The following is a 26,462-nucleotide window of genomic DNA, read 5'->3' as shown; positions in this document are numbered from 1 at the left end:
GGGTAATCAGGAAAGAAATTGTTTTAGAAGAATGCCTGTGATAATCAGAATATTGCTTTATACAAAAATTAATCTCCACATAGCAAATTCAAAAGTTTTGAGGCCTGTGGATGATTTGGTCGCTCCCTCTGAGAAGGTTGTAAGGCTCCAGAAGTTTCTTCCACCAGTGAACAGACTTTAATTAGCAGTTATGGATACAGGTCCTCTATAGTTCAAACTCTCCAGTGAAGCTACAGACACACCTTGCAAGTCTGGACAGATAGAAAGGTGCTAGTTTAAAAAATCAGTCTAAAAAGAGATTCTGCTGTAGCTATCTTTTTAGCAAATTAGCGCTTAACAAATTTACTCTGGTTTACAAACAGAATATGGAAGATGGAGGCCTAGTGGCATGTTGAATTTTTTTTTTAGTCTGGCCTTTCAAAACATTAATTAAAATCATGGTGGTGGGGAGGGCAATTACCTTCTATCCTTAATTGTACTATTAGAATGAGCTTTCTTCTTACAAGTGTAGTGATTTTGATACCTTGTGACTCCTGAATTTGTTGGAGTAACAGACTTTTCTCAGTGTAGTGGCATTTCAAAAAGAGTCAAATCCTGACACTGACATTCCCTTGAATAATGTGGGTTTTATTTTAGATTGCAAGTGCAAAGAGGTTTTGGTTTTTTTCTTTTTAAGACTTAATCATTTCAGATTAAATATTATCTCAACTTCAACTAATACCATCACAATTATCTTACACCTTTATGAATTAGTATCATCTAGATGCCTGATTTTGAATGTATACCATTTCATACGGAATATTACAGGAGAAGGAAAAAAACATGAAGAATTATTATGCACAGTTGGCTGGTTTTAAGCTCTAAGCTTTAAAATATGTCTAGGACAATAAAAATACAAGTTTGCATCCAGTAAGAAACTCAAAGCTAGAAGTTATTATTGATGCTTATAATTTTGGGTATGACTCAATTAATGAATAGGTAACTATTTAAATATAGCACATTAAATTTTAAATATGTTTGTTCATTGATCAGTACAGTTGTAAAAAAATCAGCATGAAAATTTTTTGAAGTACAGGCTTAAATACAAAAAAATTACAGGGGATAATAACAGGGAAAAAAGTTAGTGTCATGTTCAGAGTTTGGTGATATGTTTAAACTATACATACTTTTCTAAAACAGAATTCTTCCAACATTTTCTGCTCATGCAATTGGTTTTAGTAAAACATTTGAATTAGGTGTTAACTATCTCTTGATAGTTGCTATCCAGCATAAGGATTTTGTATTTAATTGAAGAAATACCTGTATTAATTTCTACCATGGAAAATTTTCAGCTTTTCAGTATAAATGATTGATTAGGTAAGTAGTGACATTAGTTTTAATAATTTATAAGAAACTGATTAAATAGTTAAAGTAGTATTTCTAAGTTGTTTTTTTTTTAGTTAATACATTTGAGAACAACTGCTCAGCAATCCTTCAATATAGGCCTACCCTGTTTTAAGGATATTTAAAGAATATTAGCTTTTATCTTGGAAATTAGTTATTTAAGTGGTGATTATCTCTTTTTCTGTTTAAGGAATCTCTGTGTGTGCACACATGTGTGTGTTTAATGTATTGCAATGAAGAGCTTGTGATGCACCATTGCAATTTTTTTTTTAAACTGAAAGGGAATATTTTACCTGCAAAGATCACTAGGCTATTTTTTCCATTTTCTGTTAGCTTGATAAGTGTTCTTTAAATATAGAAATAAAAATGTCTTTAGAAATACCTTAAAGTGTATCCTGAAGAGCACTCAGTATGCTTGAGTATTTAAATATCAAAGAGTGGGATTCAGGAGAGATGGATCCATTCTTTCCTCTGCCACAACCTTGAACCTCACTCATTTACCTTCTCTGTGCCCCAGTTAGTGAAATGAGAGTAATACCAAGCTTGCCAGGTTCTTGGTGAGATTTTCTTTCATTAATAGTTAAAATAGTTGTAAATACCAGAAAGTTAACATTGTTGTAATTGTAGTTAGGTTCAAGAAGCTGTATTGCAAATTATTCTTTTTGCCTTTATTTTTTTCATTATTATTTTTCTTAATGGTAGTTTAGTGCTGTCACTGATAAGATGCACATCATTGCTAGTGATTTGCAAGTATGATTGAATACTGCAAATAGACCAGAACTGTTTTTTAAACGTCAGGTTTGTAGGGTTGAGTTTAACCATTATAACAAACATTAGATGTGGTGTTTTACTGTAATTTATATTTTGTTTTGATTTGTTTTCATTTTCAGTTCAAGCTCAACAGCTGATGCAAATTCAGAGGAAACAGCTAATTTGGAAAAAGGAAAATCAACATTAAACAAAGTTTTGGAGTCTTTTTGTTCATATCACTGGCAACAGACTTTGGCTATGTTAAAATTCCTATTACAGGATGAAAATGGTCCTATAGCTTGCAGTTGCAAGCAAACACATTTGGTCCACTCTGAAACTCCCAGTTCCCTTACTGAAGAGGATGTTCACGTTCCATTTTGCAGTTGCAATGGACACATGCTGACAAAAAGGTGCTGTTTACAAAATCAAAGGCCTAACACTTGTTTACCACCTCTGTCTGTCTGTATTAAAGATTTCCATTCTTTGTCATGCCAAGCTGTAGCAATTGGATGTATTAAGACAATGGTGAACAAAGCATGTAGTTCTCCTAAGTATTGTGCTGACCAGTTGCAAAATTATAACAGGCATTCTGTGAAAGCAGCAGCATGTACATATTCAGCTAAGGACTGTGACCTCTTAAGCAGCATTAAAAATTCAAACAGATCCCGCAGTCCATCGCCACCTCCACTATCACCTGTACACAGTAAAGAATTTGAATTGTCAGAAGGAATGGTTATGGACTTTCCAACTTTAGACAACAACAAGCTTGAAATATCCATCAACCAGCCTCCATCCCTCTTGCCAGCTGAAGGAAGCAAGGGAGAGTTTGAGTATGAGGGTAAAACGTGCAAAGGAAAAGAGATTGATTACTCAGATGGAGCACTGGGATCAGCAGACCAAGAAAGCAATGATGGTTGTATGAACTCTGAGAAAGGTGAACATTCTGCCATTTTTCAAGATTTAATGGACCGCATTAATGAGAAGTTGAAATCAATAGACACTACAGATCTAGCCACAAATCTTGTAAAACTTTCTAGCAGTGACAGGGCACCAGAAAATGATGTCAAATTAGGAGACTTCATAACTTCTCTTTTGCATAATGCTAAGGCAAGCGATTACAGCTTTATGGAATTACTTCGCCAACATGATAAACAAGTGGAAAATAAAATTATTCAGACAAGATTTCGCAAGCGTCAGGAAACTTTATTTGCAACGTATAATTCTCCTGACTCACCAGTCATTCGACGACAGACCTTGCAAATCAAGAGGGAGCTTGCAAGCCTTGATGAAACTCTTGTACGAAAAAGGTCAATTTCTGAGAGAAATGCAAAAAAATCTACAAAAAAAATTGAAAAAATGCATCCAAATAAAAGACATACTTTTACTGTAATAGAAGATGAGACTTTGCAACACCTTGGAAGTAACCCATGTGTGAACTGCCAAACCAAACCAATGTGCTTTCCAGTACACCAAACGGAGTCTTTCAATCTACCTCTTACTAATTTTCAGACCAGCTCCAGCTTTTTAGTTCTTTCAGAAAACAGTGCTATTGCAGCCAGCCAGGCAAAACTCCCAAATGCACAAGGAGATTGTGCAACCTTAAAAGAGACTGGTCCGATTCCTCTGAAGGATGAGAGTAATGAAATCTTGGGTAGAACTAAACGTAACATTGTGCCTCCTGGGTGGTACTCTGTGTATGTAACAAACAATATCATGTTTAGAAAGTCATCCAGTACAAAAAAGTCGTTGAAAAGTTTGGAAAAAATGAGAATAAATAAAAATCTTCATGCTGAAAGATGCAGTGAGATAAATATAAGCAAAATTGTGAGAGACACAAATCTGCAAGTTGTTGTGGAGCGTTTAGAAGATACAATAAGCTTATCCAGAAAGACTAGCAACTCATTGTTGGATAGTTACAAAATAAGCCAAAAATTAAAAGATAATGCTTATGAACAGGTTATGAACCCAGCTACTAGAAGGGGCTTACCTTTCGCTCTGAGCGAAATGGAATGCACAGGACAAACCTTCCTTCCACATTCACATGTGCCAAGCAGCAGTAAAATCAAAGCAATTTGTGTTGCATCAAACACACAAGAAACTGTTATAGATGAAGAAATTAATGACAGCCTTTTGAAATCTCTGACCTTTAATTCAAGCAGTTCAGCTTCCAGTAATGGGGACTTGCATGTCACTTCTGAAGCCGGGGAGATCCCATCTCCTTTAAACTACTCTAGTCCTATTAAGCTTATGTTTGTCTCAGAAGTTAACAGTCATGAAGGAGTCAAATACACTTTAACATCTGCAGCTGCATCCTCTAAGGGAAGCACAGATCTTTGTTTGTTTCAGGGGCACACCAATGCTTTGTTAGATAAACAGGCCACAGGTGACCTTTCCCATGCAGTCTGTGTCAAGGGTTGTGATTGTAGTGAAAATGATACTAAGGAGAGGTCAAGCTGCATTTTTGCAGAAGCTGCTACAAGCTCTTGTCCAGTTGGTCAAATCAACATAAATGACTCAAAAAAAAATGATGAAGTTGTGGAGAAATCAAGCAGTAGCAGTGAATTAGTTTTCAAAAGAAAACCTGGTAGACCAAAGAAAATAGGTCCTCAGGTAGTTAAGCAGGTTAAGAGACCCATTGGACGGCCTCCTAAACCAAAAGTAGACATGAGTGGAAGCACAAAACCTAGACCTGAACTTAGCTGTGGTGGTAAAAGCGTGAAGTCTGATGCAGCAGCAATGGAAGAAGTTAACAGCAACAAAAATATTACTGTAACAGTTGTTTTTGGAAGGTCAAGAAGAACTAAGAGACACGTTTCTGAAGGTAATCTAAATCTCATCAGCATTCTACCCACACAACATATTGATTCTAATTTTGCCAATGATCCCAGCAAAGCAAGGCACAATGCAGAAACTGGAAATGCTTTGACTGAAACAGTAAAAGCCTTCCAGAATCCTTCTGCTGAAAAGGAGGTCTCTGGTTATGACTATGTCAGGCCTATCAAGGGCAATCTGGCATCAGCACATCCTTGCAGCAATGTTATACGGCAGATTAAGAAACCATTAACCACTGTTCGAAAACCTGGCAGGCCAGCAAAAGTAAAAATTTCCGGCATATCAGTGACTGTCAGCAGACTTTCACCTCAGGAAAGAAAAGTGAGCATCAGCAATGGTTTGCCTCCTTTACAACAGCAGAATGTGTTAGAAAAAAACATACCACAGGAAAGAAAAAATCAACTCTGCAATAATATGGGTCAAGTAAAGAACATGCAGAAAGATTCTAGAGAGGATGGGTCACACAGTGTTGCTACAACAGTGTCAAGAAAACGTGAAATTCCATCAAGACACTCTGCTAGAGACAGAAAACCTTCACTGCATTTTTTGCATTCATTAGCATCTTCTAGTCCATTTACTTGTAGAAGTGCCTTACTGCATAAATCTTACAAACTCCATTTGAAAAAAGCTAAAGAGCGAAAGGAAAAACGTACACAATCCAATCAGTGCACAGCATCCAGAGATACCTCAGAACAGAGAAATCCAGGAAATGCTAAAAAGGATCTTAAGGATGGTGGATTCGGGCCCATTAATGAGGTATCATCAGATCCCATTTTTTCATCAAATCCCTCTCTCAGATGGTGGCCTACTTCCACTTCAAGTGACACCTTGTTGGAAGAACTAAACAATAGATTTGAACAGATGACTAATACCTGGTTGAGAGTGGGGGGAAGTGAGTTTGACAAATGTGTACGTGAGAAAAGGGACCCCCTTGAACAAGACTGTAATACTGAAATGTCAGATCCTTTAGACTCCTGCCTTGTAGGACTTGAAACATCACCTATAAAAATGCTGTTCCAGAAAAAGTGTAATATGAATGAACTCTGCACCTGGTTTATGCAAACTACAGAAACACAGTCTCTCTCTCTTGTGAGAAAGGCAAATGCTCGCAATCCATTAGAGGTAGTTAGTACTAAAGAGATAAAGATGGAAACGAAACAATCTGATCCTAGCACTTGCCCTTTCAGAAAGCACTTTAAAAAGTTTGCACTATCCTCCCCTTCAAAACCAGCAGGGAAATTGCAAATGTTACATAACATGGTGAGGTCTCCAGTCTTAAGCATGAAAAGTAATTTCACTTTAGCCAGATTAAAAAGAAATGAATTTAAGAAGTTGCAGCGTGAGAGGTGGGGACAAACAAAAAAGCTCTATAATCAGGCTCCTGGAGGCTGGAAATCAAAAAAGAAAAATCTGCAGTTATTTTGCCAAAGCCAATTGTTTAAGAGTACAAGTGGGGAAACCAATGATGAAACACCCAAGCTGCAGGAGAAAAATACAGTAGAAATCCAGCCCACTCAGACTTTGGTAGAGTCTCAGAATAGCCTCTTGCCAACTGAAAATGAAACCAGAGATGCATTTGTTGAACATATGATGGGATCGTCTGACTTTAACCCACATCCTGGTTTAGCAAATATACTTAAGTCACATTCAGAGGCAAATGGAACAATTCATTGCCAGCAAAATGTTAGAAAAGAACAAAGCCAAGATAAACTGTTTCAAAATACTTGGAAAGCCAAAACCTTTAAAGACTGTAGGATATTTCTGAGAAAAATCAACCATATTGAGCAGCACAATTCATTTAATTTAAATAATGTCATTTATTCTCCTGAAGCTGTCGACAGTAAAAGCACTCAGGCCTTTATGGAAGAAAAAAGACATCCTCTTTTAAGGTCCCATTCTACTAAACAAAATACATTAAAGAAACAAGAAAATGAAGTGGAAACATCTAAAGGATCTAATCCTTCTAAAGTGAATGAAAAGCTGGATGGCCAGTTTCACAGCAGAAAATTAAGTAGTGGTGTAAACCAGGACGATAATCCTGCTGGTAGTTCTGAAGGTCTTACTAGAATAAACAAAAGGAAAAGTCCACAATGGGAGACCACTGATACAAATTTAAGAAAAAGGCATAAGAGACAATCATGCAGTAGTGGACAAATGGCACCTTATTACCCAAAGTACCAAGTAGGTAAGTTCTTGTTCCCCACTTCATCTTAAAATTGAAATCCTAAAGAATTGGAGAAGTCAAACAACTAAGCACTTTTTTGTTTATTGCATGTTACTCATTTTAATTTCAGACAAGTCATGAAATCAAACATTGCATAACATCAGAATAATTCAGAAAGTGCAATTTTAAAATGTTTATAATGTTTTGCACCATTCTTTCAGCTCTGATAAGCTAACCAATATAGTTTAGACAGACAAGAAGTTCTGGCATTCTGTAGTCAGTCACAACTGGCTATTGACTTCAAAAGGAACAGAATTTCATTCCATTGTGTAGTTTCTCATAGTGTGAGGAGGAGTAAGCTATAAAATAAAGCATAAATTCAATGCATTAGCATGTAGCTGGTTTTAAAAAATTCTCATTGGATGATTACTGTTACAAATCAGTCATAGTTTTGTAATTTTACAGTAAAAGATAGTATTTTGTACTTCTGAAAATTATTTAGTCAGAGACCCATTTTAGTATCCTTTCCATGCCAAGTGAAATCTGCTGACTCTAAGGGGTTTGCACATTGAATCCTTATGACAATTTAAAATGCAAAATTATTTTTCACAAGAACAATATACTGTTACTCTGCTTAATACTTTGGCTTGGAATCTTTTAGGCTAGTGTGAAATTAAATAATTTTTTAAAGATAGGTATTTATAAATACATTGTAATACAACTGTGATCTCAAAAAGGCCATTATATTACTTAGAAAGAGGGCACATTTGTTTGTAATTATTTCTTCTGTTGGGTGAAGAGATATCCTTAAACAGAAGTCTTAACTCATTTCAACAAAATTGCTAAGGTGTGAAATCCTCGCACAACTCCTGCAATGTGATTTAAGTTACTACCTTTGTAGAAACAATATTGTATTAGCTAATCTGATATTGGCCAAATATAAAAACCTTATTCAAAATATCAGGTCAAAACTTTAGGTCCTCTTTTGTATTCTATGTTTTAGAAAAGGATCTCTGATAATAAAGGGAAAGGTTAATTTAAGTTATAATATAAACAATATAATGGCTCTTGTATGCTTTATTTCTTTTGTACTTCATGTGATATATAGAATTCTTCATATTAAGCTCATTCAGTATAACCCTGCTTTTTCCAATGTACAGCATTTTTTTATCTATGGACTGCTCTTTTGTATTTTGATTCATTGATCTGCAGCCAAGCTCAACATAAATAACTTGTTTTTAAGAAGTTCAAACTTTGACACAAAATTGCTGTTAAAAAAAGAAAAAAGACAAACTAGGAAAGGATAGAATATACCCATTTCTATATTGCAAATGAAGAAAGAGCTCTCTCATACTTGTAACTTGTTGAGAAAATGTTACATTCCAATTATATTTATCTGTAAATGTTTTGTTTCTATGGTAATGCAAGACCTATTACTGTGATCCGGTCTCATGTTAGTTTTAATTGGGACTTAATTTTATCTACCTGATAACTTTCATCCTTTACTTTTGGATTTTCAGGAAATCTGATAACTATTTTGATATTTTACATTACTTCATTTACAGTTTTTGTTGTTTTCCCTTTTACTCATGGTTTCTCATATCAGTCATTGTCTTCAGAAAAACTATGATAGGAAATTAATTGATAAAGGAAATGTTAAAAGACAAAGAATGATGATTCTGGAATTGTCTCCACACTTGTAACCCCAGATCTTTCTTAGGGGTACTATTGCACTATCAGAGGATTGTCTGATATTGGAAGGATGTCTTGTTTTGCTGTGTTGACTCAACATTGTGTACTTTCTGCACCAGCCAAGGAAATCATACAAATATTTGTAGTCTAACATAGCTACTCCCTAAAAAGAAGCAACATGATTTCTAGCTGGGCATGCATGTGACTTCAAACATAATTCCTGCATCTGGGAGTTAAATGCACATGAAAACATCATGTTTCGTTCATGTGTTCTTTGGATTGTATTTTTGTTTATGTGGTATCATAAACTATATCATTGTTCTGTTGTCATGCTTGAAATGTTGCTATAGACACATTTATGGTCAGTATTTGAAGTTTTTCTTAAACGTGGGGTCTTACCAAATGTTCTTAAAGAGACAGATGTGGTGCTGTTTTATTGTGAACCATTGTGGCAGGTGGGCAGAATGTTGTTACCAAACTTTTTATGTACTCTTGGGGTTTTTTTTATTAGCATGTGCAAGCAGGAATAAACAATTGAATTCTTACAGCTCAAGGTAGTGTCCAACAACCAGAGCTAGCCATTCACTCATTGCAGCAACAGAAAAGAGTTAATTGCTTTTTTTCATTGCCTGTTGTATTCAAGATAAGGTGGCTGGTAGACACATGGGTTCATTTGATGTTTGTTTATACTTCTGAACTGTTGCTTCCACAATGCATTTGATGTGTTGAGGGGCAGTTCCCTTTTACTCTTAAATCCATCTCCTGGCAATTTTAATTTCTTTAGCAACACTGAAATTCTATTATTCTCCATTGTGCAAAGAAAATTACATAAGGATGTTTTAAGGAAAGCACTTGTTTTCTTTTCACAAGAGTACTTCACTTGTAACATTGAAGGTCACATTAACATGCTTTGGACTTGGGCAAAAACTGTCAAGAAAGCCAAGCTGAAATACAAAAATCTATTAATCCAGCAATAAAACTGGGATGTGTAAAATATTCCATTTTACAATCTTACAATGTACTAAATATTTAAAAAATCTGCTTCAAAGGGTGTGGACTTCATACAGATGGAAAAGAGACTGTGAATCTTCTATGGCAGCAGGCAGAGCTGACATCACAGACCTGTGCTCTTGGCCTTCATATCAGGGTGGCAGTTTGCATTTTCAAAATAGATTTCTATCACTTAAAGTTAGGATATTTTCATCTAACATGAACTTTCAATAAAATTTTCACCTTTATATTTTCACTTCTCTTCAAGTGGTCTGGAGTTTTAGAACCGATCTATTGGATTTTTCAGGAGAGAATATGACTTTTCAATTTTAATTTTTTTAATATGTTTGGATGTGGTTTTTATATTTTACCTTAATGAAATCAAGTTTGTGCGGTTCTTGAAAAGAGAATTTGCTAATTTTTTGTGGTAATTTCAAAGTTGGCTGCAAGAGTGAAGAATCATAACTATGAAAACTTCGGTGTTGTGAGTCTAATTGGTCTCTTCATTGTGCACATAGAATAACATCTCTATTAGTATCACAGACAAACATTTTCTTAAATTTAACTTCCATTACTATAAGTTTGCAAAAAAAATGGAAGGGAAAATTTTGTGAATTCTTTTTTACACATCTGTGTTAAAATGGCTTTATTATTCCAGCATTGTTGCTTATTTGTGTCATGGTAGTGCAATCCAGTAATAATAAAGCTGCAAATGGGGATCACTTCCCTTCTACTGTGAATGACCTGGTGGCAGACAAGATTGGTTTTAGCAGGCTGGTCAGCTTTCAGCAAGGACCACATTCTACACCCCTAATCAGTGACAAATTTAAAATATTGGGTTAGGAAAAGTGCAGAGGAGACATAGAGTAACAGTCATTAAATCTGTTTATTTTAAGAAGGCTCTTTTCACAGAAGCTTTTCATCAGAGGGTTACTTACTCTAAAATAAATTTTACCTGTGATGCAGAGTAAGCAGATAGAAATTTTCATGCCTGCAGCTGTTCAGACAAGAAATTACCTTTTCACAGGCAGACATAAACCAAAGTAAGAGCACTAATAGAAATATAAGAAGAATATGAAATGCATGACTGTTCACAGTAAGTGGGCCAGTTTTAATGCAGAACTGTAAAAGCAGAGAGATAACTTGATATGTAGATGACTGTACATGTGTAGTAAATCCTTACTCATTTAATGAACTTAATAGTCTCTGCCTCATTCCCCATGATGGAACAGCAGCAGCTCCCATGCCACAGTCTAATGCTCCATTTTGTTTCACACTCTGGGATTCTACTTGCCAAATTACATATTCTTCTTTCCTTTTCTTTTTCTCACATCAGGTGATCCAATGTGGGATGTGTAGGTTTTGGGTGCTGTTCAGTTTTATTTTTTATTTGCATATTGCCTTAGAGTATGCTTTTACTCATCTTCTTTTGAGGGTTCTGAGCTAAGGATTTTTATTCTTTGTTCTTTGAATAATGGACTTTTTCAAAGAACTTGGCTCTGGGGTCTTCAAATTTCTTTACCTGCTACAATATGTAGTTTTCTGTAGCTTAGTGCCATGATCATTAAGCCTTTGTGTAGAATTTATATACACACAGTTTTATACCTAAGCTGGGGTGCTTTTTTCATCATTTTATTCATTATGGTTTTTGCTGTCTGTTTTTAATTTTACGTCTTCAAAAACTGGGAAACTCATAGTCATATTTTCCTATTTGTCCTTGGTCCTGAGGAAATGGGTAGATTTTTCAGCTTTCTTTAGGGAACTGGTAATACTAAATAAATATAGACAATCTTCTGTCTTCCTTTGAAAGCCTTTTACTAGAAGAGAAAATAGCAGTTTTCCAAGGCCTGCACAGTGCTTTTGAAAATCTGACAAGTACATATCCTTTTTAAAATCCTCTCTTCTGTTGAGAGTTCATGGCCTTAAAGCAGAGCTTCTGTTGCTGTTAGATAGAAAAGGAGGGAAGTCAATTAACAGAGCCTGTGAAGAGGTAACCTGTAAATGAAGTACTCATGTAGTCTGACCATGACTAGAGCACATTAATTTTGCTGAGACAATTCCATATTTTGGTGTAGAAAATAGTTCAAGAGAGATGCTGTCATTCATAGAAACCTCTGTACTATGCCTCTTGGCATTTCTCTGTTGTTGATATGCTAAAGCTAGTGCTGCTTTTCTATTTTCACCACATCTTTGGAAAGTGTCTTACATGGAATCTTCAGTTAATTACATTCAAAAAGTGCAGATTCTGGTTCCAGAGTCAAGGGAGGAAATTTTAAATGGTGTGACATGACTGGGTTGTTGTTTGCATGTATTCTTGGGTAGATTTTCCCTTTCTAATTCATCTTTCATTCCTAAAAGGATAGTTTTAGCCAGACCCTTGATGGTTTGAAATAATTTTCAGACTTGTAAGCCAAATATGATGCCACTTTTATTCACTGTTCATTCTTTTCTTGCAGTGTCATTGAATTTTGCTAAAATATCTTTGCCTTAAAGATATTGTTTAAACAACCTTTGAGACTAATAGAAATGTTTTTGTTATTTGGTTACTGGATATTAATTTAATAGAAATAGTAATTTTGCCATATTTTAAGGACAATATTTCCTTATCAAAAGGCTTTGTTTCTCCAATATTTCCTGTGGTCAGCATGGAAAAGAAAGGTTCTGTAAAATGTCCTTGAATCTTGGGTGTCACTGAGAATGCTGTGCGTTTCTGAAGGCTGTTGGCAACATTCAGGTTCTAATTAAGACAGATATTTTTCCAATGATCAGCAACTAATTAGATGGATGTATCTGAAAGGAAATTGCTGTCTACAAGAAGTCTAATATTTTAAGATCAGCATTTTGCCAATATTGGTGTGCACACCCCACTACAGCATCTCAGCTTGGTGGATTTGCCCTTGGTGGCACTTGGGGCAGTGTCCTGCTTCCTGTACTCAGTGTCATCTCAAAGGTGATGGTGCTTCTAGGTGTGTGGTCTCAATAAAAAAAAAGTTTATGGAGTCCTCATTAGCCATGTTTACTTCATAGTTATTTAGGGATTTTTATTATTAGGTATTTTGAAAGAAATCAGAGGAAAACATTTGGAAATCAGAATTATGGGTTTTACCAAATACAATTATATAGAAATGTGTGATATATAGACCTGTGCCTGAATATATTTCTATAGGGATATGTACTACCTGTGAACCTTTCTAAGGTATGACTTTAAGAGAAAATCACTTCTTTGAAAAACTGCAAGTAGAACCTTGATTGAGATGCCAATTGGGAAGTTATTTAGAATTTTTTCCTCTGTTGCTCACAAGGTTTTTTTTTAATAGAGCTTTTTAAAAAGCTAGAAAAGTAAATCTTATTTCACCACTAGTCAAATAGAAGATTGAAATTATTGTCACTGAGTAATAATTATTACATACTCCACAGTCCTAACCAGGTGAGGACTCAATGTTTTGATTGGTTGCATTGTAACTTTATAAAATAATGCTGTTCTTGAGACACATCTTCCTCCATTGTCTCCTCTCAATGCATGAGATACCATCTTGAAAACCGTATCTCCTTCATCTGTTATTTCTTTTTTCCCATTGTTGGATTGCTAGCTTTCAGCAGACTGACTTGTTTTCTCATCTAAATGTTCACTTTATATTTCATTCTTGGTGTGTCATTCTTCATGAACTTTTTTTATGAATTACTCACTTAATAAATCAGATTGTCTGTGTTTTCCCTGCAATTCTGTACCTTTTTGTAGAAAGATGTACATACTTTTTCAAGGAGTGTGATGAGCCCAATTGGAATGTCAAATCGTTGCACGTCAGCTCTGGTCCTGTAGAGAAAATTGCACCTTTGCCATTGGCTGTCTCTTCCTGTGCTGGCTGAACTGCTCCTTTCTGTATCTCACGGCACTTGTTTGTGGTGTTGCAGTACAGCATTGGCTTGTGCTTCCTGTGTGCTCCAGGATGGCTGCCCGTGCCTGTGTCCCAGCAGTGCCTGTCCTGTGCTGCTGAGCTGCTGTTCATTGCACAGCTTCGCTGGTGCTCCTCCTGTGCATTCAGCCCCGTGTCTGAGCCGCGGTTCAGAGCAGCCAGGCCACTGCACTCTGGGCATTCCACATTCCTCTGCATACTGCTTTCATGCTCTGCTCTCCTTTAGCACCAAACTGATTCTCAGATCGTGCATCAGCTTTCATTTTATGCCAAGCTGTGTGTTTGTGAGTGCCAAAGGATTTTCTCCAGAAGATGAGTGCAGCCCAGTTTTATTCCTGTTTTGATTTTTTACTGCATGTTTCTCATTGTGTACTTTGGCTGGTCCGTTCTGTCTGGTTCATACACCTGCCAAGAGATTTTTAATACATGAGCAAAATGTCAGTCAGTTTTTTTCATAGATTTCTTCGAACCCAGGTACAGAAATTCTTTTGTAAAAAGCCATACAGATTTTTAATCCATTTTTTCATATTGAAGACCAGGTAATTTAATTTTTTTCCTATAGTGTAGAGATATGTCTTTTCCAAGATCAAGATATTTAAATAATTTCATCTTCCTATCTCCATGCTTTTGGGCCAGCAGCTCTGGATGCTTCATAACTCTAGACAAATTCGTTTCTGCTGCCCTATTCATGGCAAGTTGCACGTTCTGTTCCTGTGGGACAGGTCAAGCAATTTTTGTTTCTTTGCATTTTTTCATAACTGAAAGGGGACCATTTTTTTATGCTGATTCCTCTCATGTTCCAGGCATCAGTAAAGGCTGTTTAGATTATTATTCTTATTCTTTCTTATCCAGCACAGATAATGTTATCTCTTGCTGTGTCAAGAGGTTGTAAACCTTTAGTGAGAAACTTCATGATTTATGGAGGCAATGTGCCCTTTTCTGTGTTCTGTTCTTTGGTTTCAGTCTGTCCAGGTTTTACTGTTTTGATTTGTCTTTTCAACAGCAGAAACTCACCTGACTTATATCTGCTTGCAGCTGTATTGATTCCTTACCAAAAATTAAATTTAGGCAGGAGTTTCACTCTTTCTGTCAGTGCCTGTTCACTCCCCTGCTCTCTATCCTCCACTCACTGCCCTTGCTCCTTTCTGCCACTTCTGGGCATCCATAAGAGGAATCTGCTTCTCTCTTTCATCATGGTTTATCTGTAAGTGGGGCAGGTATCTTAACTTGATTGCAGCTCTTCCTTCAGTTAAATCAACTTTAGACCTACTTTTCTTACTTCATGTATACCAGTAGAAATGGCCTTAAAATTAACTTAGGACTTAAAAAACTTAAAAGCATAAGTCTGAATTTCTGCTTGGTTTGGGATGTTTTATATCAACTGTCAAGCCATCAGTGAGTAATGTGATACAATCACGTTTTTCCAAGCAGGTCTTACTCTTTGTTTTCATTTTGTAGCTCAGGGTAGAATATTTCTAAGTTATAATTCTGCTAGGAATTAGAATAATGAGGCTTTCACATTTCATATTAAACTGCATGCATACATGAAAATGAAGATGTTCAGGGAAGTCAGTCTTTTCAGATAGATCTTGTCACAGGTTCCTGTTACCTAAGGTGTGAATTTCACATGTACTCAGAGATTATATTTGGTATTTTACTGACCCAGGCCTGCCCTTAAAGCTGTCTTATTTCAAACTATTGAAATCTTGCTCCAAACAATGGATTATTTCCCTGTACATGAAATGGAAACCTACCAGAAAAAATCTTGTCTAAAAGCTGTAAGAATGACTTAAAATATCTTTCTTGAAAAATAAATTCTTATTCTCAGTTGAATTGTGCTCTTTTGCCTATGCGTAAAGTCTTTCATTTTGAATGCAGGGTATATTTTAGGGGGAAAAAACCTACTTAAAGTTAGGCTTAGTGTTTTTATTGGGGGACTTAGCATAATTTTCAAAACATTCAATAATAATAATAATTTATTTTTAAAATGTAAGAAATGTAAATATTTACACCACAAGTAAATATTTAAGAGCTATACTTGAGGTGTCATTTCTTAAAATTTGGTTGTTGTTGTTACCTGTCTTTCTAGTTTAAAGTTCTTATGATGTGTGCTTGAATAAATTCTCTTGTGTATCGTATTTGTTGCTGACATTTCCTATTTATCAGTTTACTACTTACAGCTGGTTTTAAATTACATTTAAGTAGTAGAAATCTCAGAAAAGGAAATTACTTATTTGCAAATTGCTGTTTGACCTTCCTGAATTCAGAAGTCTGGTGGGTTTTAAACCACCCAGGGACTGTCTCATCATGTTTCTGAGATGATCTCTCTCCATAACATAATTGCATTTATAATGTAAAAAAACTGTTATGGATTAAAGATTTGAGCTCAAGTGGCAGGACTTGCACAGCTGCATTCATCCCAGCACTGAGATGGAGGCATTGTGCTTCCTCAGAGCAGCCTGAACCAGCAGCACACGCTGTTCTGAACCCCCAGCCTCCTTCCAAACCTTTCTTAATTAGGATCAGATAGAAAAAAATAACAAAAGCTTTTCTTCTGTTATAGTATATTTGTAATAAAATACAACAGTGCTCATCTTCCCAACAGGTGTTGAGGAGTTTTATTTATTTACATGCTGCTAGCTTCTAGTCATAACTAGAAATTAGTTTTCTTTCAGGGGATTGGTGATCAGAAGGAGGGTTGTTTCAAGGTGGTGCCTAGAAGCTAAGAGTTCATTATGTTCATCATCACATTAATGATGCTGCCTTTCAACTGTTAGAATCTTAGCTGCTTTTTGGTACCAAGATCTTTTAAGACAGTATGCTATGAACAGTTTGAGATCATAGGATTATTTTTTTTTCTCTTTAACTGGTTATGTACTATCATCACTAGTAAATTACACCCTAAAATTTAATGAGTTCTTCATGACAGCTTACATTCATATTCTACTTCCTTGTTCTTGTCTTCTGTGGACTGCTAGAGTCTGTAACACCACAAAACATGGTGGTTCCTGTCAAAAAGATCACTGTTCTACAAAACCTTCTCAGGCTGCTTTAAATAATTGGGAAAGGAATGGTGTTGCTATTTAGACAACATATATTCAAGTCTGCCGTGTATTTTGGGGAGCCATTACAATGGAGCTCTGTACTTCCATGGCTGTGCAAGGCTGATTAATTTATTTTTATAAAGAGCTTTAGTTCCTGAATTCTTGAATGAAATTGCAATTAAACCTTTTGTGTTGCCAATGATCTGTTGTGTGTAATTTTCTGAGGCTGACTGGTTTTGGGGAGCAAGTTGTGCTGTTTCTCTACCTGCACTCTCAAACTGTTGCCATCCATTCCACTTGCCAAATGTTTACCTGAAAATGTAAGCACCTGCTGTGCAGTGCTGCTGTTGTGCTTGGTCTTTGAAAATGAAGAAACGATGATCAGTGCTGCTGTGTAATTTTGCTCTGTGCAAGTTAAAGCTTGAACAGTGTGTTGGTATCTCAATATAGAAATTCAGAAAAAAGCTACCAGTTAGTGATGCTCTTTCACTGACAGGCCAAGAGTGCTCACAAAATCCTACGTTTCCTCTTCTTGCTGTCTTTCACATATATTTTGTATGTATTTCACTCATATTTCCTTTTTTTTTTTTTGTTTTTTTCCTTCTCAAACCAAGACTCAACTCTGAGTTAGTCTGAAGAGCAAAATAAATTTTCCACTATAATTTCAGTCTGGGATTATGGCTGGTTCTGACTTCTCACCCTGGTTTTTTGTCTCCATTCAGTTCACCTCCTGTCTTGGTGTTCTGTGCTGTTTTGTTTGTCTTAGCACTCAGCCCTTATATCTGACTTTTAAGACTCCCTGAATATTGCTTATCTCCCCATCTTGCTTTGATTGATTTCCAGGGCATTTTTTTCTCTCTCTGATTCCCAAATGAGATTCCATCCACTCATCTGAAATATGTTATTTCATACTGCAATGAGAGTCCAGTTGGTAAATGAGACATTAAAATTTTCTTTGTAGATTTCTTTGCTGCTGGGTTTTGGCATTGTGGAAAAAATGAGTTTAAATTTTAGACACAATCAGTCAGACTGTGCATGCTTGGTTTGTTGTCTTTTCAATATACATTACATTACCAAATCAGTCTCTGCTGGAAGTCATACTGAGGCTGCTGTATTCATTGTAGATTTTAATCTAGTGTATTCCACCAGTTCCTTTTTTGAGAAATTGTTTGAGCAGGGTTTGTACAGAGAAATTTTTTTTTTAATTCTGCTGAAGTTTTACTGTTTCTGCTCAGTGTTTTTGAAACCTTTCTGTAAAAGCCCCGAGTCAGTGCTGTGTGTCACAGATGCTCTTATGCTTTCCAAGCTGCCAGTCTGCAATCTCTGCTGGCAGTGTTTAACAAGTGCACTTTGCAGAATTTCTGTCAGACAGGAGGGTAAGAGCCAGTTTGACCTTGTTCCTAAATAGTGGGGAAGGAGATGTTTTTATCTGTAGGTGTTGCAAAAGACTTAGAGAAACACAGCCCTGCAGTGATGCTTTCATAGCTGTTTTACAGCACACAAGCACACAGCATTGATGGCAGTCTCTGGGAAATGCTGAGGACTGACCTAACAGATAAGAGATATTTTTACCCATTCCTACTTTTTCTTTTTCCTACTTTTTTTCAACATGTTGTGACAGATTAACTCAGCAAATATATGGAGTTGAGGTAGCCAGAATATTTTTTATCATCTTCATACAACAACAGGTGTCAAATATCCTGTTTTTCCAGAAGAATGTGGCTCCAAACTGCAGAGAAAATAAGCAGTTGAAAGAATATTATTTTCCTTTTGTACTTGGCAGCCTCAAATTTTCTGGTGTTGCTTTCCCATCCTGCCATTAAAAAACAGTATTTATAACAGTATAATGATGATTTGGGTAAAACTAGAGAAGGAAATTTGAATTTAAAAAAAAAATGTATTGAGGCAGTTTTAACAGGAAGTGTGGAAAAGAACAAGTTTTTCTTTAGCACTTAGGAGCATGGGGAGGCCTCTCACTGCTTACTTTAGTAGAGGGTTGAATTCAAACCTTTCTATTTATTCCTTTTTATTTAATGATAGGAGGAGATTTTTGTGGGGAGAGATGATCCCTTTAGGGATCCTTCCAGCAGGTCTGGAAACTTAACTACACACAGGGTTCCCTGCTTAGCCAAGGGGACCAGAGAGCACCTGAGAGTCCATCAGTGTTACTCTGATGTGGCTGCTGAGATGAGTTAGAACAGGGGTGATTTGTTAGAACAACACAGGCAATGCATCCCTTCTGCAGCACTGTTCAAAGATGGCAAATTCAGTAATGGTGGTGGGGGAGCTGGGCGTTCCAGCACACACAAAACCACCCTGAAGCCCTCTCTGACTGCTCCAGCCCCGCTGGTTTGGCGTGCAGCAGCTTCCAAAGGCAGCCCGGAGCAGGGGAGGCCGTTCCCAGGAGCCAGCAGCGTGTCCTGCTCCTGTCACCGTGCACAGTGTGCTGTGCCATGGCCTCAGTGCCACCCCTAGGCTCTGGGGAAGGTCCAGCCTCTGACACTGAGCAGGCCCTTGCACTGAACCATGGCAGAGCACCTGCTAAGGGGCTGCTGAATTTGCCTCCTCAAGGCATTTTTTCAGATTGCTCTTGTTTCAGATCAAAAAGTATAGTCACATTTCCATGTGCCTTTTTTTTCTGTTAACTTTCTAAGAAGAGATAAGAATTAAATGGATCAGGTATTATACATGGTGAAATATAAAATCTTTTCAATTAAACAGTAAATATGTTACCAGCACTTCAAGACTATTTAGAGAAAAGGGCTAGGAAAGGGTAGTATAATTTAACATGAAGAAAAAATGGTGAGTTTTCAGGATATCTCACTAATTTGTTGTACAAATTGTGAAAAAAATAAAGATGGTTTTCACCTTTTTCACTGGGATTTCAGCACTGTTGTCCTGTCTTCAAATTCCCCAGTGAAAACAGAGCTATTGGATATGCCATGGCTGGAGTTTATGATGTTCCATGTCACAGAAACACCTGTAGCTGACTTCCACAAATCACATGCATGGAAACTGATTAACTGAGTGCCAGGTGAATAAAAACAAAACTGATGATGATTGCAGGCATGGTAAACACATGGCATCAGAACTGGGAATTCTGACCTTTTTAGAGACCATTCTGTAAGGTCAGTATATGCCTGTTGTTTAGGGAATTAAACACCATCTTCTTACTGGTGTGTGTTGGTAGTGCAGAGCTCCAGGGGCTGTAAAGTGGGGATGCTCTTTCAGGCTCTCCTGAAATTGGCTCCATGGCTTCTGGAGCTTGACTTTGTCCCTTTAATTACATTCTCTGATTTAAATATATTTAAATACACAGTTTTTTTACCTTGTTACATCAACAGCTGGAAAAGAAATCACTACAGGTAAAGGAATGAAAAGCAAGATGAAAGACTAGGTTCTTCTTGGTTAACAAATATATTTAAGCAGATCTCTAACCACATTATTTTCCACTTAATTTTTACTAAGGTAAAATTTTCTAAAATACTTACACTTTCTGTGTTGATGTTACCCATACTGAGGAACTGGGGGAAAAATTAACATTTTTCTATTCCTGTTTTTATGCATTTATTTAAAAAGCAAAGTATTGAGTTTCCTAGAATTCTCTGAGAGGTAAATAGATCACCACATGAAAATTATCAACACATACTTCGGTTCTAGCTTTGCAACTTCAGTCCAGCCCATTGCGCTTTGTACAGAAACCTGTGCAGACCTAAAATATGAAGGACAGTTCCTGACAGAGCAGAGTCCTTGGAAAGGGCAGTTTGGTGCTGTACTAGCACTCAGCATTTTCATTTATAGTCCAAGCAAATGAGAAGGAATGATGGCCACAGTTGCACCAAATCTAGGATACACTGTTACCACCAGCAGTGTAGTTTGGAAATGGACCTTGGCAGCTTGGTGCAATTCCCAGTTGATCTACAGAAGGAAGGTGCCAGGTCATACAATGAACAAAAAACCTTTGGCTTTTTCTGTCTGGCCCTTGCCCAGCATTCAACACAGTTTATCTGTCTACACTGCTTTAATGACAGTAGAAATGCTGGGATTTAAAGTATTTTGCAGGTATATACTTGCACCACCAAAAAACAGAACCCAAACCACCCCAAATCTTAAAAAAAAAAAAAAAAAAACCAAACCAAAACATTCCTGACCTATCCTTCATTTAGCTGTTGGGAAGTTGTTAGAAGTTCTGTTTTGCTACATGGCCCTGCCTGAAAAGCACAAAGTCAGTAGGGGTGAGGAAAGCTGCTTAACTGAAGCCTTAACACCATCTTCCATCTGCACTTAATCCCATGTCATAAGAAAAGCCTTTCACTTCCTGAGGGCAAAGATCCAAGTCTGAAGAGGTTGTAAACTCAAGAAAGTGACCTTGCTGACTGAAGTCCTGTCCATCATCTACACCTGCACTCCTTTTTCTGCAGGAAGGAAAAGATCAGAGCAACCAGAGGAAAAGGGCACAAGGCAAAACAAGACAAAAGATAGAGGCTGAATAATGACACAAGGACATGCAGAGCGTGGGGGCAGTGCACTAGTTTGGAGAGTTGGGAACAAGTGTTAGGAAATGAGAAATTTCTGTTTCGCTGCCATGTCAGCAAGGCACACAGCCTTGAGGGGTGCAGACATTAAAATGTGAAATAATTAAAACTGTGTCTGATATCTGTGACAAACAACAGTGAATTGTCATTCTAGCTGTTGCCTAAGGTCTTTCCCTTTTGCTGTGACATAGGAAATGTTTTAATCAAAGTCAGTCATTGGTATTTCAGTAGCACAAGCCAGTGTTTTAGGCTGTAGACCTACACTGACTGACTGGCCTCAGCTACTCTGTGCATGTGAGCACTACACTGCAGCACATTCCATCCTTCAGAATGAGTTCTGTAATGAACCCCTTTGCCTGAAATGCAAGTAATAGCTGTTTCTGCTGCTAAAATACTCCTTGGATAGGAAACTAACATTATTTTTAGTACCTCAGAAATATTTTCAACTTTGTCATTCTAGAAGTTCTCAAAAACTTTGAAAAGGATGCTGAGAAACACTATATTACACACAGGGGGACAAATCACTGCAGGAGGTAGGCAGTAAAATAAAAGGGAGGAAGAAGTTTGACATGAGGATTGAAATTGTTTTCTGGGTATGTTTTATATCTTAAATCACTTCTGAGTGCTTTATATATTAAGGAAGACATTTTTGATGATGAGGATGGTGAAACACTGAAACAGGTTGTCCAGATAGATGCTTTATGTCTATCCCTGGGAACATTCAGGATCAGGCTGGATGGGGCTCTGAGCAACCTGATCTAGTTGAAGATGTCCCTGTCATTAGAGGGGGGTTGGAGCAGATGACCTTCAAAGGTGTCTTCCAACCCCCAACTGTTTGATAATTCAATCCACACCTCTGTCCTAGTCTGCTTAGTGACCCCCACAAAGGACTGGGTTTCTTTCCCTTCCTGTGTTACTTCTTCCCCTAAATTTAAAACAAAATACCATCTATATGAGTCCTTCCATGGCTGCACTAAATTTACAGTCAGCAATAAAAACAAGCCCCACTCTTGCCCAGTTTCTGCTCTGTGCCCTTACAGCAGTCAGCTGAAGATGATTGGAGCAAGAGCAGCTGTTCCTGCACCTCCTGCAAAGGAGCAGCACGAGCAGGAGACTGCCCAGGCACTGACACTGCCAATGGAAGGGCTCAGGCATCCCCACACAGCCCAGCCCAATCCGCTGCACAGCAGGGTTCTAATCTCCGTGTTTCTGGAACATTGTGCACTAAAGCAACAACAAAAATCCAGCAGAATACAGGATCTGCCAGCACCTCATCTTGCCTCTTATCAGTTTGTTTGCAGGGCAAGAGGAAAGTGTACTAAACTTTTTCTCATTTCTTTCCCTCTCCTACCACCCCTTCTTTTCTCACAGCACACTACAAGTGAAAGTCTCGGAGCCGCAGAATTCAATAGACATGAACACAGAAAATGAACATTTGAAGTCCATAAAGATGTGCCTTAATCAGCCCACTGAGTGGAATCTGAGTTTTTCAGCAGCATCTCTCGCCAGCTGTAAAGTTTTTAACCAAAATCTCAAAACTGATGAGAACAAATAGATTGCAGCTGTTCTTGCACTATTATTTTGTACATTGTTCCTGATTTTTTTTTCTGCTAAATAATAAGCATTTATTACATTCATCTTGAGATGATCTTGTGTGATTTGGCTTTATATACTATTAGCATTATTCAGTTTGATGTACTTTTCTTTTCTAAATATGAAGTTTCATATCTGACCATCATGAAATTCTTGCAGTTCAAATTTATATCAGAATCGGATGTTCCCCTTTAATAGTATTGTGATTTTTCTATGTTCTTTAAATTTAACTCTGGTTTCCCAATTTTATTTTTGTGCACGAAAGTTAATATATTATGTAATTTGTGGCATAGGTCACCATGTAAAGGTTTATGGTAATAATTCAAACAAATCTGTAACAGGTGGAGACCGACTACCTCGAAGCAAAGCAGTACAAAGCTAAATGACCTGAGGAGATCTCCTTCACCAATGGATGAAATGTATGGAAGCACCAGTTTGTTTCTGCAGTATGCTTTCATCTTCACTTACCTTGAGAACTTCTGTGTGACAGTGTTTAATGACCCTAATGTCTAAAAGAAAGACCAAGCCTGCTGGAGAATCTCGTGAAAGATTGTCATTCAACAAATCTGTAACTGCACTTTTTGAGGTTTCTGCTAAATGGTCTTTCTTCCCCATTTGTTTTTATGAATTTATGCCTGCCACCAATTAAAATGGATGTAAATGCTCTTCCTATTTCATTTTTTCCGTGTACTTTGGAAATTCAATGTAAAATCGAAATTTTATCTCTACTCAAAGAAGTAGTAAATGGTTGTAGCTGACTACACTGTAGACATTCCATGCTTAAATGATCTTAGCAAGGTTCTTGTACTTTGTTCATCAAAACTTTATTATTGATACAACTATAAAAGAAGTGTTAGAATAAAACCATATAATATACTTCTCTTTTCTGGAGTCATACATTCAGTAGCTAGAGCAGAGGTTTCTTAATTCATGATGAGTTGTCTGTCCTTTACTTGACAAGAACTAATTTTCCAGAAGGAAATTTCCTTGGAAGACACTGTATTTTATAAAACAAAGGTTTTAAGGATTCACCTTACAAAAATGAAGCTGCATATTTCCTCTTTACAGAGGTTTGTTGGTTTGAAGGTGCAGTCCAGTCACTGAAATAGAGAGATTGTTGTGAATTCTGGTGGCACAAGATCCCAAGAGAGTATTGAGTCACTGAAGCATTGGACATGATTAAAAGAATGTGTTTTAAAAAATAAACATTCATCATGTTTTGAGCACTTTAGCAGGTCTTTATGTATCTCGACTGTTACATGCACATGGACTCAGTGGGGCAAGAAAGCCAAAAGGAGAATTACACTTTGCAGGGGGGAGGAACTGAAGCTGCCTTCAGTGGAGCCCCCCACGCACAAGGGTCAGGCAGGCGGCAGGCAGGACACAGGAGCTGGGTTTGTGTGCTCGGGGAGGAGATGCCACACAGAGGTTCTGATTCCAAAGAGCCAGTAAATAAATACCAGCACCCCGCTGCTTTGGACACGTCTCCCTCAGCTCCAAGCAGAAGCCTGGTTTTTGTTAACAAATTATTATTATTATTAATTATTATTCCTTTGAGTTTTCAGGCGTAACCCAAGCTCACCAGCCCCTGCTGTCCTTCAGCCTGGAGAACAACCAACCAAAGGCCTGTTCTCAAGAGAAGCTGCTTTAGTGCATAGGCTGAAGAGACTGAATACACAGGCAAACAAACATCACAACATTGCATTAAAGAAACAAAAACTAGTGTGGGAATAAACATGGCATCTAAGTTTGATGAGTGAGCACTGCTATTTTACTGTTATTTAATAGGCAGTCAAGTCTAGGTCTAGTTCATGTTTGACACTGTTGTGTTTAGCCAGCAAAAAGAGGAAGGACACACTAATTGGTCCAGAGCAACAAAGAGACTGCTTTTAAATAAATTATTTTAGGAATAAAATTCAAGGAATAAAATTTTATTCCTTAATTAAGAAGCTGGGAAGTTAGGTACTTTTAAGACATAGAATTAAAGTAAAAAACAGCATTATTTTAGCTAGAAGGAGTAATGCTTACCAAGAAAAGATGTTTTTCGTTGCAAGGATGACAATTCCAAGCTTGGCTCCTTGTCACCTTTGGATGAATTCTTGCTACCATGTGCCTTTCTCAGGAAGTCAGCTGTATCCATTGAAACCTTGATCATCAGTGATAGTGAACTTTGAGAGACAGCACACATCTGATTGTCTCACCCTGCAATGATGCAGCCACCCCTCCTAAAAGGTCATTTTCAAGAACACATCAAATTTTATATTACACAGAAAACCCTTCCCTTTACAGGGAATTGGGCAGGCAATGTACCCAGAGGGGCTGGAAATGCAGTGCCAGTTACTGCTCAGGTTTCTGGCCTGAAAGGATCACAGGGTAAGTCTGGCATAAAGGACATCAGGAAGGTCCATAATTGTACACCCTGCTCAAAGGCAGCCAGCTGTGTGGAGTTCACACCTCGTCCTTTCTTAATAACTCCCAGAACAGAACCTGCACAGGCAACCTGTTCCAGCAGTTCTTAACTTGTTTCACTGCCTTTTTCACCTTCTGGTCTGAGTTTCAGTTTATACCCAAGTTTTTTTATCCTCTCATCATATGCAACAAAAAGCCCAATTTTATCTTTTTACTGGACTCCTTGCAGGTAATTGGGGATGCTCCCAACATTCACAGGGCTCAGCAAGCCCAGCTTGCTTGGCCTTTCCCACTGGGAACTCCAGCCCCACACCAGCCCCAGGGGGCCTCTAGTTAGACAAAGTATTTTCTATTAACACACCCCAGTGAAGCCACATCCACAGCAGAGGCATCCACAGACTGGGAGGTGACTTGAGGGAAACCTCATCTTTTCAGTCCAGCATTCCCAAGAGATGCCAGAGACAGAACCTCTATATGTGGCAAGGCACAACAGAACAGCAAGAAGGCAAAACTAAAGTCTTATTCAGGAAGGCATGTCCAGAAGCTTTTATGGATTTTTATTGCTCCTGCTTTACCTCAAAATTCATTTTAAGAAAAAATAAGGGTGGACTAGCACCAGTTGCTCAGTATAGTAGTGTTTAAAAAACAAACCCGTCAAGAGAGGAAGGATGAGAGAGAACTTGAATTAAAAAAAAAAACAACTAAAGCCCAAAGAAAGCTCTTATAACTGAGAAAAACAACTGTACACTTTGCCCATTTCAGCTATGTTCAGGCAGCATTCAAGGGGACAGAAAGCATCTCTGATCTCAAGTGGCTGCATGTACACAAACTCATACCACAACACAATTTGGGGATTTAAAGAGTTACCAAAGGAGGGAGATCAAGATGTCAAGATTGTGTTTAAAATTACAAAATCAATTCATCATAGTTACAGAAGCTTCTAAACAGCAGAAAAGCGTGTTGTGGCTGTTTGCAGTTTGACAAGTTTCCAATCCCTCTGTTTCCTATATGCAAGCTTGGAAACAGCAGAATAGTTTGGGCATTACACTTTGGGAATACTAAATGTCACTTGTGTCCCTAAGTCGTTCCTAAGAATTACCAAAGATCATTTCTAGCATATTTACCAGTTTCAAGTGCAAGCTCCCTAAAGTCTGCA

The 26,462-nt window shown here is 37.4% G+C and overlaps 1 protein-coding gene across 9 annotated transcripts in view; it reads left to right on the top strand.

The window, feature by feature from the left end:
* The window catches only part of LCORL (ligand dependent nuclear receptor corepressor like), an 80,432-nt gene extending 56,659 nt beyond the window's left edge, over positions 1 to 23,773 (top strand). For 2 of the 9 annotated variants that reach the window (XR_012580509.1, XM_026792164.2), the window contains 2 exons: positions 22,676 to 22,815; positions 23,239 to 23,773. Coding sequence is in view for 6 of the 9 variants with exons in the window: in XM_026792164.2 (XP_026647965.1) it covers positions 22,676 to 22,815; positions 23,239 to 23,279 (181 nt within the window). In the remaining 3 variants the exon portion in view is untranslated. Of the gene's footprint in view, positions 1 to 2,273; positions 7,151 to 22,675 lie in introns of those variants that run through there. The other 7 variants (XM_074541798.1, XM_074541799.1, XR_012580507.1 and 4 more) reach the window with 6 other exon arrangements.
* Positions 23,774 to 26,462: the final 2,689 nt, after the last annotated feature.

This window comes from Zonotrichia albicollis, chromosome 5 (genome assembly GCF_047830755.1).
Source record: "Zonotrichia albicollis isolate bZonAlb1 chromosome 5, bZonAlb1.hap1, whole genome shotgun sequence".
NCBI classification, from domain to species: Eukaryota; Metazoa; Chordata; class Aves; order Passeriformes; family Passerellidae; genus Zonotrichia; species Zonotrichia albicollis.
The sequence above is the reverse complement of the archived record's forward strand: the minus strand, read 5'-3'. Positions and strand labels throughout refer to the sequence as shown.